This window comes from Muntiacus reevesi, chromosome 7, assembly GCF_963930625.1.
Source record: "Muntiacus reevesi chromosome 7, mMunRee1.1, whole genome shotgun sequence".
In the NCBI taxonomy this organism is placed as follows: Eukaryota; Metazoa; Chordata; class Mammalia; order Artiodactyla; family Cervidae; genus Muntiacus; species Muntiacus reevesi.
The window spans coordinates 98,748,245-98,764,382 of record NC_089255.1 but is presented as its reverse complement, the minus strand read 5'-3'; the positions used below and the strand labels follow the sequence as shown (position 1 = coordinate 98,764,382).

At 44.7% G+C, this 16,138-nt stretch overlaps 1 protein-coding gene across 2 annotated transcripts in view; it reads right to left on the bottom strand.

Annotated features, from left to right (window-relative positions):
• Window positions 1–2,408: 2,408 nt before the first annotated feature.
• The window catches only part of B2M (beta-2-microglobulin), a 28,081-nt gene continuing 14,351 nt past the window's right edge, over window positions 2,409–16,138 (bottom strand). Inside the window, exons 1-4 of one of the 2 annotated variants that reach the window (XM_065941580.1) lie at window positions 8,575–8,730; window positions 4,483–4,758; window positions 3,930–3,957; window positions 2,409–2,916 (exon numbers count right to left, since the gene is read on the bottom strand). In XM_065941580.1, coding sequence (XP_065797652.1) covers window positions 3,944–3,957; window positions 4,483–4,758; window positions 8,575–8,641 — 357 coding nt within the window. In that variant the 5' untranslated portion in view covers window positions 8,642–8,730 and the 3' untranslated portion in view covers window positions 2,409–2,916; window positions 3,930–3,943. Of the gene's footprint in view, window positions 2,917–3,929; window positions 3,958–4,482; window positions 4,759–8,574; window positions 8,731–16,138 lie in introns of those variants that run through there. The other variant, XM_065941578.1, reaches the window with a different exon arrangement.

Genomic DNA, 16,138 nt, shown 5'->3' with positions numbered 1-16,138 from the left:
AATGTAAGACCAGAAACTATAAAACTCCTAGAGGAGAACATAGGCAAAACACTCTCTGACAAAAATCACAGCAGGATCCTCTATGACCCACCACCCAGAATATTGGAAATAAAAGCAAAAATAAACAAATGGGACCTAATGAAACTTAAAAGCTTTTGCACAACAAAAGAAACTAAAAGCAAGGTGAAAAGACAGCCCTCAGATTGGGAGAAAATAATAGCAAACGAAGCAACAGACAAAGGATTAATCTCAAAAATGTACAAGCAACACCTGAACCTCAATTCCAGAAAAATAAATGACCCGATCAAAAAATGGGCCAAAGAACTAAACAGACATTTCTCCAAAGAAGACATACAGATGGCTAACAAACACATGAAAAGATGCTCTACATCACTCATCATCAGAGAAATGCAAATCAAAACCACAATGAGGTACCATTACACGCCAGTCAGGATGGCTGCTATCCAAAAGTCTACAAGCAATGAATGCTGGAGAGGGTGTGGAGAAAAGGGAACCCTCTTACACTGTTGGTGGGAATGCAAACTAGTACAGCCGCTATGGAGAACAGTGTGGAGATTTCTTTAAAAAACTGGAAATAGAACTGCCATATGACCCAGCAATCCCACTTCTGGGCATACACACTGAGGAAACCAGATCTGAAAGAGACACGTGCACCCCAATGTTCATCGCAGCACTGTTTGTAATAGCCAGGACATGGAAGCAACCTAGATGCCCATCAGCAGATGAATGGATAAGGAAGTTGTGGTACATATACACCATGGAATATTACTCAGCCATTAAAAAGAATTCATTTGAATCAGTTCTAATGAGATGGATGAAACTGGAGCCCATTATACAGAGTGAAGTAAGCCAGAAAGATAAAGAACATTACAGCATACTAACACATATATATGGAATTTAGAAAGATGGTAACGATAACCCTATATGCAAAACAGAAAAAGAGACACAGAAGTACAGAACAGACTTTTGGACTCTGTGGGAGAAGGCGAGGGTGGGATGTTTCGAGAGAACAGCATCAAAACATGTATATTATCTAGGGTGAAAGAGATCAGCAGCCCAGGCTGGATGCATGAGAGAAGTGCTCAGGCCTGGTGCACTGGGAAGACCCAGAGGGATTGAGTAGAGAGGGAGGTGGGACGGGGGATAAGGATGGGGAACACATGTAAATCCATGGCTGATTCATGTCAATGTATGACAAAACCCACTACAATATTGTAACGTAATTAGCCTCCAACTAATAAAAATAAATGAAAAAAAAAAAAAAAGAAAAAACCTGGGGAAAAAAAAAGACAGTAGCTTTCCACATATATGCCTATATATACTTACTCTTTTCTTGGGTTAGGGCAGCAGCTTACTAATCTGACTGCTACCCCTTCACGCCTCATTAAAAGTGATCTGTTCCTATAAAGTGCCAGTCTCGTTCTTTTTCCAAACCCCGCCTTCTCTAACTCCCTTACCCTACAATTCTAATGTGCATCCAGGGTGCACATTTCATCTTTGCGCCACTGTTTGGAGTTATCCACACCTGTTATATCTCTATACATCTCACCATTTTACCTCCTTAACTCAGGCCCCATTTAACAACTGGAAGAACCATCTCCCAGTAACACTCAGCACAAGCAAATGGCTTCCCTGAGACTTACCTGAAGTCTGTGTTTTTGCATATTGAAAGTTAGTGAGATAGATAAGTATTAGAGAAAAGGGAACCCTAGTACATAGTTGATGAGAATGTAAGTTAGCAATCACTATGGAAAACAATATGGGAGTTCCTTAAGAAATAAAAGCAGAACTACTGTACGATCTACCTGAAAATTTTTATTCCCTGAACACATTCTCCTGTCACCTAGTTCTTTGGGCATAACTATGCTATACTGCTTATCAGGATGTATTTTAACTGTTTAAGTGCATGTTTCCACCTCCACTAAGGCAATTTGAGAGCAGTGTTGAGTTTTATTCACCTTGTCAGAACCTAGCACTAACTCGAATTCATGGTCAAGATTTTTAAAATGCACAAACCTGATCAAGTATAAACTATGCCTTGAGGTTTTTAAATCTAGTATTTTTCATTGGGATATATCACTTGCTAAAAAATCCTCCAGATACTTTGGCTCTCTCTGAGAGTCTGCACACTCATCATTCCTTAGCCCAGGGAACAGAATTCTGGTTAAAAGACACAAGCAAGATCTCTCAGCAGACCACAGACCCTTTACTTATTTAACTTCTTAGGGAGGCTGTTCCTCATTTGTAAAATGCAAATTGCTGATGCTCCTTCCACTGTGAGCAAAAGCCTACACATCAGGAGTTTACATTCTTCTCCAAATGATATCTGATGACCACTTCCCTGTTTGAACGAAGGAGTTAGGAGTTAAAAATAAGTACTGTACACATCAAGTTTTACCACATTTTAATTAGTAAAACAAAATAAAATGAAAACAGGCATAGCCATGTCTCAACAGAAGAAGTAAATATCATTTTATATGACAAAATGCCACCCACTATGACACATTTCCAATAATTCTGACAATTATCTTTCACATTTTGCAAAATTCTAAGGAAAATTACAAATTGGAGATTTACTCTAAATCTGCATACCTATCTCACTACAATTTGTGTGAAAAACACCCTGAAGGCTTTACTTGACCCAGATGTTGACGCTGAACATCAGAGTTCTTCCCTCCACACTTTTAAGATGCTAGCATAGCAACTCCACTGCAGCTCACTACCAACACAGACCAAATTACAGGGAAACACAGGCACAAAGAGGAATTAAAAGATGTTTGTGGTAACATCAATGCAATTTCTTATTTAGTGCACTAAGCATAAAAGTGTATCAGTACTCAAAAGCAAGAAAACAGAATTTGGAGTTAGTCAAACCCAAATGAGGCATCTTCAAACCTGAGGGGAAAAAAGAAAAACAGGGCTATTACCAAATACATTTATTTTATTTAGATTACAGATAGCACCACCAAACTTATCTAACTTGTGCTGTATATAAATAATTCTTGGTAACAGTAGTACCTGCAGGCCATTCTCCAGATTAATTAAAAGAGTATAACCTACTGGTTTATCCCACTGATTCACTAACAACATTACAGAAAAGAATACTGGTATTAGAGTTCAGATCCTAACCCCAAAACTTAGTAACTGTATGACGCTGGGCAGGTCAGCCAAACTCTCTGATGCTCTCGCATTTTAACTTCCCTGTCCTACAGTGCAACAGGAAATTTGAATAGGTTTTCCATGCCAGGATACACTGAGTAATAAAATTCCCCAGAAAAGCTGGATTATCTGCCTCTGGCCTCCACCTGAAGTGGCAGAGGAGTCCAATCCCTCCCTGTTTCACACTGCTAGAGGTAGGTGCTAGAGCTGCAATACATCTGTTACAGTGTCTTTACATTGAGTTACAACAGTCTTGTTTCCACTTCTCTCGTCTATTGGACTGGGAGCCTAGAGATCCAACTAGAGTGCCCAGACACTTAGGAATGGTGTCTCTCCAGAACCATGTCACTCTTCTCTTCAGGCTATTTAGCAAAGAGCTGCCACGCAAAGGAAGGGACAGTTCACCTTTGAAGGCCCAGAGATGCCCAACGTGCAAATGGCAGAAAAGCAAACACTTGCAGGTGCTGCGGGTAACAGCTGCCTCTGCCTGTAACCCCACACCTGCAGCTCCTCTGTCCTCCCTTTAGAGGGTTAGTGATGCTGGGAAAGTCACACCCAGGGCCACGACCTTCCTCATCTCCCCCTCTCTCAGGGGCAGGGAATGGGACCCCGTGGGATTCTTCTCTGCCTGCTGAATTGTTACCCTGATTAATGTCTTCCAGACTGTGAGGCTTATCACATTAGAGCTGTCTGTAATGGTCCCCAGGATACTGATATTACAATAGGGTTTCTTAAGGTTACAAACCCACCTTGATGGTGCTGCTTATAGGTCTCGATCTATGAAAAAGAAAACAGAGAAAGAAAACAGTTAAGTTTGACTTTTGAAATGCTGCGTACTACAAAACTCTAAAATTGTTATAAACAAAGATGGCAGAAGAGCCAGTGAAGAAAAACCTAGACGTTTCCTACCAGCCTGAGATCCCAAGCAATCCAGAGAACTAGAGGAGGCCAGGGTTGGAGGGCCCTACCGTAGCAGGGCTTGCACACAAAGGCCCCTGCCTTCCGGAGACCCTCCTTGGTCCTAGGTGTGCCCGAGGCGGTCAGGAGAGCCAAGGGGGCCACCAGGAGGAAGCCTTGGGAGCGCCCGTGCACGCGCTGATGCTCCCTGCTCTCCGTGCAGGGAAACCACTGTCTCAGCGACCACGCTGTGCCCAGCTCTCTCAGAGGGTGCTGCTACGCAGAGCTCTAATAACATTCCCTGATAATCCCAGCATGCAGATATTTTTATATCAAAGCAGATTTATGCCACGGCTGTGCTCACATACAACTGTCAGTGGTTAACCAAAGAACTTGAAAACTTACCCCACACAAATGTCTGGGGTCCTGGGTAAGTGATGTGACTCACTCGGCAGCTATACGTATCCTGGCTGTTGGGGGTGAACTCAGCGTGGGACAGCAGGTAGAAAGACCAGTCCTTGCTGAAAGACAGGTCTGACTGCTCTGATTTCATCTTCTCCCCATTCTTCAGCAATTCGATTTCAATCTGGGGTGGATGGAACCCAGACACATAGCAGTTCAGGTAATTTGGCTTTCCATCTTCTGGTGGGTGTCTTGAGTACACTTGAACCTTTGGGACGCCTGAGGAGCGGCAGGGAAAGACAGATGAAACTGCAGAGTATTCCACTTGGGGGGACCGTGGTCTGAAGCTAGATCAGGCACCAAATGTTTACATTGGATCCTCCATTTCTCCCAATTCCACTTTCCCTCGGGCCAAATGACCTTACATTTTTGCAAATGGCCACCTCCATTTATCCCATTTATCCCATTTATCCATGGGATAAACCATGACTTAGTATCTTTCCCACATAATTCCCCTACACATGCCTTTCAAGCTTTTTCTAGCAGGTTTCTAGTAACATCTTTTTCTGTCAGTGGACATTGTGCTGTATCTTTTAACAATTGTGTGTGCAGGCTCTCAAGAAGGCTTCATGGCTCCTCAGCACATAGAATCTATATCACTCAAGAGTCTACATGATTTGGCCCCAGTCTACTGATTGAGTTTCGTTTCTCACTTCACACACCCTCCAGAGTGGCCAAATCAAAACACTCCCTTATTACACCCTCTTTCAGCCCCGTCAGTCATTTCCCTTACATTTACTTCTTTCTTCCTGGTCCCTTGTCTAGATGCACATCCCCCAGACTTCTCAAAAGGTGTCTAGTACAGTGCCCTGCACACTGCAGTTGCTTGGTAAGTAAGTGGCAGGTGTAATTACTGTTACCTCCTTGCTCAGGTTCCTAACAGAATCAACCCAAAGTATATTTCTACAGAACACAACCTCTTCATCACGTCTAGAGTTTATATGACAAATCTCCATCTGATTGTGTACCTGATTTCATGAGCCAGACAACAAAGAAATAAAAGTGAAACACCTACAGGAGCTGGAAAACACCTTAGATGAGTGGGTTGGGCTGGGTGAGAACAACAGGGAAGCGTGAGGACTGTGGCAGATGGGAAAGATTATACTCTCTGTTAGGACCAAGTGGATTAATGCATGTGACAGTGGAATCTGCATTTTTAATGAGCATGGTTAAGTGACTTCCATAATCTGCCAGGTTGAGAATATTATATATTGCTACAGGACAGGTGGATTCCAAAATGAAATGCATGTTGAGACCCTCCATGAGAATGTGGAAGAAAATATTATAAGCTCTATATCTATATTTTTCTAAGTGAACTATTAATGCTACTAAATATACAGACTGATATAAATATATGTATATAAGCCACTTAAACACAAATACACTCAGGGGACATGATTACAAAGGTCAGTTCATCCTCTATGTCCAGGAGGTACAGAGAAGGAGGAGTCCAGGCCACTGTGACTGCATGTATCTTTGTAGAATCATCCGATCATCAAAGAAAAGATCCCTAGTCCCACTAAGCGGTAGGCTGGAAATACTATGAAGCCCTGGTATTTTCCCATCATTCAAAGTGAAGATAAATCAGAAACCTCTTTATTTGAGCTTCTAATAAGTGACAGTTAAGTCACTCAGTCATGTCTGACTCCTTGCAACCCCATGGACTATAGAGTCCATGGAATTCTCCAGGCCAGAATACTGCAGTGGGCAGCCTTTCTCTTCTCCAGGGGATCTTTCCAACCAGAGATCGAACCCAGGCCTCCCGCATTGCAGGCGGATCTAGTAACTAGACCATAATACATACTACAGTACTGAGAGCACAGGCTCATTCCACCTGGAATTCTCCCTTTGAGGGAGCTAGGCAGGTTTGTGCAGGTGCCGGGTTTGCAAGGGTATCACAAAAGTAGTTTCCAGAAGAAGGAGATGTATCCAACAGGCCTGGGTTTGAATCGGGCTTCAGCCACTTACTGCTTCTGCATTACGGGGAGAGTTATTTTAGCTTCTGTAGCTTAATTGAAAACTTAATTTACGCCCAGACTGAAATAAAACCTACACAGGGCAAGAGCAGAAGATAGGAACCCCCCGCCCCAGGAAAGTGAATCACAACTACATGTTTTTTGAATGTCTTCTAGAAATCCTCTGTGTATTTTCCAGGCATGTATTATCTTGGAAGTTTTCTAACTAACATGCTTTTTAATGTCTGCTTGTTACTTTTTGGAAAGAATTCTACAGCCACAACAAAATACCAATAATAGTGATAATTCAGACATCATGTGTTTTTTGGCAAATAAATTTTAAATTCCATTTTCAAACAAAAGACAAATCTGATCTTCAGTGTATTTAGAAGGCATCTAAACACAGTGTCCCTGACAACCTGGGTAAGTGTGTTGATTATTCATCCCTAGTTTTACAACCTTTCCAACTGATAAACCTTCACTTACTCAAAACTGAAAGTAGAGAGACACTTCATCTTGGAAAGAACCAGGCAAGGAGCCAAAGGAGGCAGCCCTTTGTGAAACAAAGGCCACAGAGGCCCATGGCTGCCCAGCCTGCTCCCTAGAATCTCACCCCAGATGATTATGAAAAATGCACAGGTGACGCCTAATGGGCGCACCACCTGGCCAAAGGCTCTGGCCAGGCTCTACTGTCTGCCACTGATCCCCTGCGGGATTAACTTACTTCACCTTGTCAGCCTCCCTTTTCTCATCTGGGACGTCCTGATGATAGGCTGTCTACGCTGGTCATAACTTCCCTTCCTTTATGACCAACGGAGACAGCATATTAAAAAGCAGAGACGTCACTTTGTCCACAAAGGTCCGTCTAGTCAAGGCTATGGTCTTTCCAGTAGTCATGTATGGATGTGAGAGTTGGACCATAAAGAAAGCTGAGTGCTGAAGAATTGATGCTTTTGAATTGTGGTGCTGGAAAAGACCCTTGAGAGTCCCTTGGACTGCAAGGGGATCCAACCAGTCCATCCTAAAGGAGATCAGGCCTGGGTGTTCATTGGAAGGACTGATGCTGAAGCTGAAACTCCAATACTTTGGCCACCTGATGCGAACAGCTGACTCATTTGAAAAGACCCTGATGCTGGGAGGGATTGAGGGCGGTAGAAGGGGTGGACGGAGGGTGAGATGGTTGGATGGCATCACCGACTCAATGGACCTGGGTTTGGGTTGACTGCGGGAGTTGGTGATGGACAGGGAGGCCTGGCCTGCTGCGGTTCATGGGGTCGCAAAGAGTAGGACACGACTGAGTGAACTGAACTGAACTGATGATAGGCACCGTATTTACATCGCTGACCCCTTTCACAATTAAATGACACAGCACACAGCGCAGGACAAACAGCTGTCACCGGGAACCTCTATGATTATTATTAAAGGCGAAGTGTAAGGAGAACAAGAGAATTAACGAGGCGAATCGGTTTACCTCAAGGCATTCCACTAAAGTCACCGGAAAATTCCTCATTCTGGTTTGGTCCCTTGTTTGGGGAAAAGTACAGAGGGGCAGGTGAACCTGCCCGGCGCCTGCAGGAAGCTCCACGCCCTCAGGATGCCAGCTGGCCGACATACCCCGGCGGCGACTCCCCCTAAGCCCACGGGTTGTTCTCCACCAGTTCGCAGACCCCAACCCTGCCCTCTGGCACCTGCCAGCCCACACCCCCCCCTCCCCCGCTCCAGAGATGCGCGGGGGGAGCCAGAGCCCCGCGAACCAGAGGAAGAGAATCCCTCCCCCACCGCGCCCGCCCTGAACCACATCCGCACCCGGGAACTACGTCCCGACCCACGCGGTACCGTCCGGGCGTGCCAGGGGCTCCCTCCCCACATCCCCGGGAAGTTGGCGACCTGGGATCGCACCCCCTTCCCACTCCCCGCGCACCCCGCCGCTTCCACCGCCCGAGAGGAAGCCGGGTGCTCCTCCACCGAGCTGGGAAGGAAAACTTGGGAGCGAGACCCGGGTGGACAGAGTTAGTGCCAAGTGGGTGTCACCGGGACAGGACGGGCTGGCGGAAGAGGAGAGAGAGGAGAGGACACTCACGCGGGACGGCGTCCAGGCCAGACAGCGACAGCAGCCCGAGAAGGACCAAGGCCGCGAGGCCAGCCATCCTTGCAGCAGTTGCGCCGGCGGCTGAGTGAGCGGCCGCGCTCCGCGCTCGCCTTTATAGTCCGCACGCGGGCAGCCAATCGGAAGCCTGCCCGCCGGGCCGTCACAAGTCTCCGAGCGAACTAAGCCGGGGCAGGTTAGAAACAGGCTTCCTGGTTTTCAGTTTCGTTTTCTAATAAGTCTCATGATGCTTAGGAAGGCAGGGTTGGGCTGGGCGCATTCGCTGCCTGTTCATCGACGCCCTCTTATCTGGGGTGCGCGCCCAAGCTTGGAGCGCGAACCGCTCGCCCTAGAACTTCAGTGTGGACGAACCCTCGCTTTTCGGAACAGCACCGAAAAGGCTAAAGGACTTGCTTACCGTGCATGCCACAGCCATTTAGGAGCCTAGCACCTGGTTTTCAGTTGGGACAACTGAAGCATAGAACAGTTAAGGGTAAGGACTGAACGGCACTGGGCAGAATCAGAACTCGGTTCGCAATTCCAGCCCAGAAATACATTGCAAGTCTTCTGGATTCTCTGGGCAAGAAAAGTTTCCAGGAACCGCGAGGCCTCATGGGGAACCGCGAGGCCTCAGAGAACCCTCTGGCATGAAGGAAGACCATGAATATTTTCCAAAAAGGAAAGGCGTTTCGAAACGTCTGTGCCAAGAAATTCTTGTCTGTATCTAGCCGTTGTAATTTAAGTAATTTTCTTTGCTTTGGTGACTTGTGGAGAAATGACCACTGATAGTAAAAAGCAGTAGCTGCTTAGAGCTTTAGAGTATCTGTCGCCTCGAGGGACAGTACCCCCTGCGACTGAGCACACTGGGGTGGTGACTGGCGCGGACTAGGTACTTGGTGAACTGAGTGAAGGAGTGTACAGACGGGTGGCTGGTTACACGCATGAAGGAAGGAACTACTGAACTTGTGAGGGAATACGTGAATAAACCCTAGGATGCAGGAATTACCCCGCTATATTTTTAGGGATAGGAAAACAGAAGGCTGAGGTTATAGACTGGCCTGATTCTAATGTCATTCGCACTTCAGACGCTTGGAAGATAGAGGACTGGACTATTTTGGTGAGAATTTGGGTTGCATCTTCTGTGGGCTCAAACAAAGAAGCTAGACCTATAGATTCTAAGAGGATGTCAGTGTTACAAAGACTCGTTAAGAAAACCCACTCTCCATAGATAACATAAAAAGGAGTTGACATTACCTGGTGGCTGTGTCCGAGGATCGTTTCTGGAGTGGAATGCCCAGAAGAGGAAGTGAACCTGGGGGCAGAGAGTGGCAGAGGTCTTGGAAATCACCCGGGTGTGCAGTTGAAGGGAGTTGGGTGGTGCTTCCCCAGAGAGCCCAAGAAATGTCAGCTGGATTCCTTTCCCCTATTTTTAGACCTTTCAGTAATCCCTGTTGTGGAGCTTGTGTCTACACTAAAGGAAGCAGGTTACTCTCCACAGACCTAATGAAGGGAAATGTGCACAGAGAGAGCACCAAGGAGCACCTAGTAAGTGTTCTGTAATGATTAAGAACTGTGATTATTGGTGCTGTTTACCTACTTCTTCTACCAGCTCTCTCTATAGCTCTCTTGAAATAAAAGAATAATTGTCAAACATAATGTCGTGAGGAAAGACACTCCTTCCCCTCCCTTTTGTTTGTTTGCTGTTAGCTCATTTAAGGCTCTTAAGGCCTGTAAAGTTATGACCATCCTAGACAGCATATTAAAAACCAGACATTACTTTGCCAACAAAGGTTGGCCTAGTCAAAGCTATTGTTTTTCCAATAGTCATGTATGGATGTGAAAGTTGGACTATCAAGAAAGCTCAGTGCCAAAGAACTGGTGCTTTTGAACTGTGGTGTTGAAGAAGACTCTTGAGAGTCCTTTGGACAGCAAGGAGATCCAACCAGTCCATCCTAAAGGAAATCAGTCCTGAATATTCATTGGAAGAACTGATGCTGAAGCTGAAACTCCAATACTTTGGCCACCTGATCCGAAGAGCTGACTCATTTGAAAAGACCCTGATGCTGGAAAAGATTGAAGGTGGGAGGAGAAGGTGACAACAAGAGGATGAGATGGTTGCATGGTATCACCAACTCAGTGGGCATGAGTTTGAGTAAACTCCGGGAGCTGGTGATGGGCAGGGAGGCCTGGTGTGCTGCCGTCCGTGGGGTCACAGAGAGCTGGGCACCGCCTAGCAACTGAGCTGGACTGAAGGCTGTGACGTTCATGTTGGGTTATTTCCTAATGCCCTCCGGGGACAGGAAGAAAGAGAGCTAGTGGAAACTCCTATAGTCCTTGTTTACCACATCACAGACAAATACCGTAATACTTAAAATTCTTACAAGATAGAATCTGATCTATTCACTAACAAAATCTATTTTAAAATCACTTTTTAAAAGAGCAGCGAAGACAGAGGTAAGTACATTTTTCAATTACTTTTTTATATTCTCTTACAAGAGCAAACTTCTGGAAATATAAAAACATGGCCTTTTGATAGTGTTATCTCCCATGAGTAGGATGAATGATAGAAATGGGGGTTTTGGCCCTAATGACTTTCCTAAAAAAATTTTTGCTGTGTTTATTCACAGTCGTAAATATTTTCTAGAATGTGGAAGAAATGGATCTTCATACTCTTCTGTTGGTAATGTAAAATGGTACATCTATTTTGGAAAATAGATTAAGTTTTTTAAACTTAATCATACCCTGGCCATATGACCCAACCACTCCACTCTAGGTGTTTACCGAAGAGAAAATGAAAGTGTATGTTGATACAAGGACTTGTACAAAACTGTTAAAAGCAACTATATTGGTAGCAATCAGAAATTGGAAAAAATTCAAAGTTCCATCAACAGGCAAATGGATAAACAAATTATGACAGCTATCCATACAATGAAACACTATCAGCAATAAACAACACATGAGTTACTGGTACACACAATAACATGGATGAAATAATTAGGCTGAAAGAAAAAAGTGAGACAATAAATGAGGCTTCCCAGGTTTCATTAGTGGTAAAGAACACGCCTGCCTGTGCAGGAGACATAAGAGATGTAGGATTTGATCACTGGGTTGGGAAGATCACCTGGAGGAGGGCATGGTAACCCACTCCAGAATTCTTGCCTGGAGAATCCCATGGACAGAGGAGCCTGGTGGGCTATGATCCATAGGGTTGAAATAATTAGGCTGAAAGAAAAAAGTGAGTAAAAGAAAAAAAGATAGTAAAAGAGTAAATGTGCATGATTCTTTGTTTTTAAAATTCTAGGAAAGGCAGACTAGTCTATGTAACAGAAGCAGATGGTTGGTATCCAGTGATTGGAGGGTGCATCCGGAGCTTAAGGACACTTTGGGCGGATGATGGATATGTCATTATCTTGAGTATGATGATGGTTTCTCAAGGGCATACATACTGTAGAACTTATTAAATCATATACTCTAAGTGCAATTTATCATATGTCAATTATACCTCAATAATCTTTAAAAAATAATCTGAACTTGCCTGGTGGTCCAGCGTTTTAAGAATCCACCTGCCAACACAGGGGACACAGGTTCAATCCCTGGCCAGGGAAGATTGCACAAGCTTCAGGTCACAACTACTGAAGCGGGCATGCCTTAGAGACCATGCTCCACAACAAGAGAAGCCACTGCAATGAGAAGCCCATGCCTCAGAACTGTAGAGTAACACTGCTCACAGCAACTAGAGAGAGCCTGCATGCAGCAGCTAAGACCCAGCAGAGCCAAAAATTAATTAATTAATTAAAAACTATAACCTAAAAGCATAGGTACCAGTAAATTTGTTAGGTCAAAGAAGAATGAAGTTCTTGAACAGAAAAAAAAATAATAATAACAATAAGGATATTGAAGTGGAGAGAATAGAAATAGGTTGAAACTCAGGTGAGTTGGGTTGCACCTTAAGAGATCTCAGTCAGCACTTCTCTCAGGCGGGCTCGTCAAGCAGCCAGAAAACCCAGGCCACCTGGAAGGAGAGGAACAAGCGCAGATAGGACATCCCTGCCCGGGCTCCTGCAGATGTTGTTTCCCTCATCAGAGTGTGAACATAGCTCCACTTCTAGGAGCTCTTAGAAATGCAGACCCTTGGGGCCATCCTAGACCTAAGTCAGAGCCTGCATTTTAACAACCTCCCTGGTGATTCATCAACACATTAAATTTGGGAGGCTGCTGATCCAACTACATGACAATCCAGAAGGTAGGTCATTCTTTCTTTTACAGATGAAGAGACAGTTTCAGAGAGTTAAGGTGCTTGTCCGTGTTCACTCTGAGCTATGAGTGCTAGCCCATGTGATTTGAAAGGCCTCATAATATCCACTTGAAAACCACTTCTGAGAAAGGGTTCACAGGAAATGGTTCACTGGGTGGCTTGGATCAGGGCAAGAATTAAAAGCATACGAGTGATGCAGAGAAGCAGGAACTAAGAACACAATGTGTAGTAGTTTGGGGTATTTTTTTAAATTCACATTTATTTTTTTTTGCCATAGAGAAAAAGTATTATACGCATATGATAGAAAATTGGAACAATCTAAAAACTGTAAAGAAAATTAAAACCATAGTGATCCTGCACGTCAGAGGACTATCGTTAACTGGCTTAATGAGCTTGAAGATGGCTGCCTGCTCAGAAGAATGTCTGTGTGTGTATGACTGAATCCCTTCGCCGTACAGCAGAGGTTGGCACAACATTGTAAATAAACTCTACTTCAATATAAAAAATAACAATCCATCCTCGTTAGATCTGTCTGGGGGCTGGAAATCCTCAGTCTTTTGTATTAAATTATCTTAGGTAGTTAGAATAGGAAACAGGAGTCCAAAATGGTGATGGCTAAAAGACAAGGAAGGGAGAAGCCCGCAAAAATAGAACAAAGGAAGGTCAGAGGAAGGTCCGAGGACCGGAGTGAGGACCTCAGGGAGAACCAACAGCAGTCCTGGCCAGCCCAGTTTACACAGGGCAGGCCCATGGCGGGAGGAAAAGACATATAAAAAGAGGAGCCATAGCGTGCGCTGGCACACTCCCCCACTCTCCTCTCTTCGCGTCTTTGGGTCGGCGTGCCCTCACGCCTCGAGGATGGATTCCCTTGCTATTTTCTAAATAAAATAGAGCTGTAACACTGATTTGTCTAAGAGCTCTAACATGGTCTGTCCAATACCCAAGAGCTGTGATGCGCCAAGGGCTTTAATGTCTGTCACTCCAAGTCTTTGTTGTGACGAGGCAGAACCGAGGAGTATACACTTGCCTGACAGTTCCATTGAACAAGTGAGGGTTGCTGTGTCCAACCCCATGGACTGTAACTCACCAAGGTCCTCTATTCATGGAATTCTCCAGGCAAGAATACTGGAATGCATTGCCATGCCCTCCTGCAGGGGATCTTCCCAACCCAGGGATCGACCTGGGTCTCCCACATTGCAGGTAGAATCTTTACTTGTCTGAGCCATTAAATACAGGCTATGTCAGTTGAGTGCAGGCTTGTGGCAAATGTAAATACTGTAAGGGTAAACCAGAAGAAGACTCTAGACTGCCAACCAGGAGACACCAACCTAGAGTTCAAATCAGCACAATAATTAACTTATTAGCAGCCACCTAAGGTGTTCATTCCGACTGAATTCTCAGGCTTGTGCTGTGACATACCAGGCAACAGATCCACAGGAAGTGGGACACAGAGGGGAGTTGTTTCCTGAGAGTTAGAAGCCATAACAAGGATTGGAAAAACCTGGCAAGATCCTGGGAAGCCTAGTACTGTTATCACTAATTGAGGGAGAGTTACCTGGGCAGACTGAAGTTGAGACAGATGAAGGATCTGGCTGCTGAGGAATCTCTGCCCGCAGGCTTATGTGTAACCACCACACTCTTCCAACTGCCAATGTGATCTCATTGGAAAATCATACCGAGTGGGTATTAAATAAATTAAGCAGTACAGAGCTAAATAGTAGTAACCACAGTGTTGCAAGTACTGAGTACTTCTTATTTTTAATTACAAGTCCAATACATGAGGGGTGTCTGCTGCCAAAATGCAATCACTCAGAGGTCTACTGAGTGAAAGTGAGAGTTGCCCTCCTGTGTCTGCTCCTCTCTCTCCCCTCCCCACAGGAAACAGTTAAGCTTTGGTGCCTATCCCTTCATTTGCATGCATGCTAAGTTGTGTGTGACTCTTTGTAACCCTATGGACTGTGGCCCACCAGGCTGCTCTGTGCATGGGATTCTCCAGGCAAGAATACTGGAGTGGGATGCCATTTCTCCTCCAGGGGATCTTCCTGACCCAGGGATCTAACCCATGTGTCTTACATCTCCTACCTTGGCAGGCAGGTTCTTTACCACTAGTGCCAACTAGGAAGTCCTTCCCTTCATAGATACATTGAAATATTGTATATAGTTTAGAAGGTGAGGAATTTTAAGTTATAACTACAGAGCCTGCTCTTATTAGGTATTCAGAACTCAGTGTCCACTAAAGGCATAGAGTTAGAGTTAGCCTCAGTCCTCAGCTTGGATGGAGAGTGAGGTTAGGTAAATGCTGAAGCCAAGACTCCCTGTCCCTGTGGGGGCACGGGACAACCCCAGGAGCCGAGGCTTAGGCGCCATCCTTGGGGACTACTGCACTGGTGACTGAGCTACTGGCACAGCCCCCTTTCTTGGGTGCTTTCCCTTCATAGGCCCTTGGGTCTGCATCTCAGAACCTACCCCAAACTGCAGAATCCCAACTTGGATTTTTTTTATTCTGCCTGGGATTACATGCAGCATTCTCAAAAATTTAAGACTCTTCTGCAAATGTTCTTTTTCCTTTTTGGCAAATTCCTCTAAGCCCCACCTTCCCACGTCCCAGCTTGCTTGACTGACACCTGCCTCTGACCAATCAGAGTGTGTGGTCCTTTCTGGCCACCCCCGCCTATGTTGAACCTGCATCAGATCCCTTCCTGTCTACTTTCTGGTTTCTTGGACTTTTCTAAACACTTCTCCTCAAACAGGACTGTGAAGAAACCAGAAAGAATTGTTTAGTAACCAATCAGAAACTTAAAACAAACAGGGGAAAAAATGCCAGAGATGTGTACACAAGAGCCATCAAACACACAGTAGGACCAGTGTAGGTACAAAGGAGGGGGCCAGTAATTAGAAGTTTGGTGAGTCTGTAATCATTTTCCTTATTTCATTATCATTGTTATCTATTATGGTTTTAACTGTAGATCAATTTGCCACTAATGGGTTTGCTAAAAGACAACTTTTCATTATCAAATTAGCCAAAAATCTATCTAATGACCAAAGACTAGAAAACTGAGGTGGGACTTCCCCCTCTGCTGTTCAATACCCTGAGAGTTGAGTGGATGAAGTAGCCTCCAACATTACCCCACAAAAGCCAGGATATTACAGGTGGGGGGTGGCTCAGAGAGAATTCATTCAGCATTTATTGGGAACAATGGAGATTCTACAAAATTAGGACATTCTATAAATATTTACTGAACTTGCTGATTTCTAGTTCATAATAGATATTTCCCAGATCTTTATATAGAGAACTGCCTACCT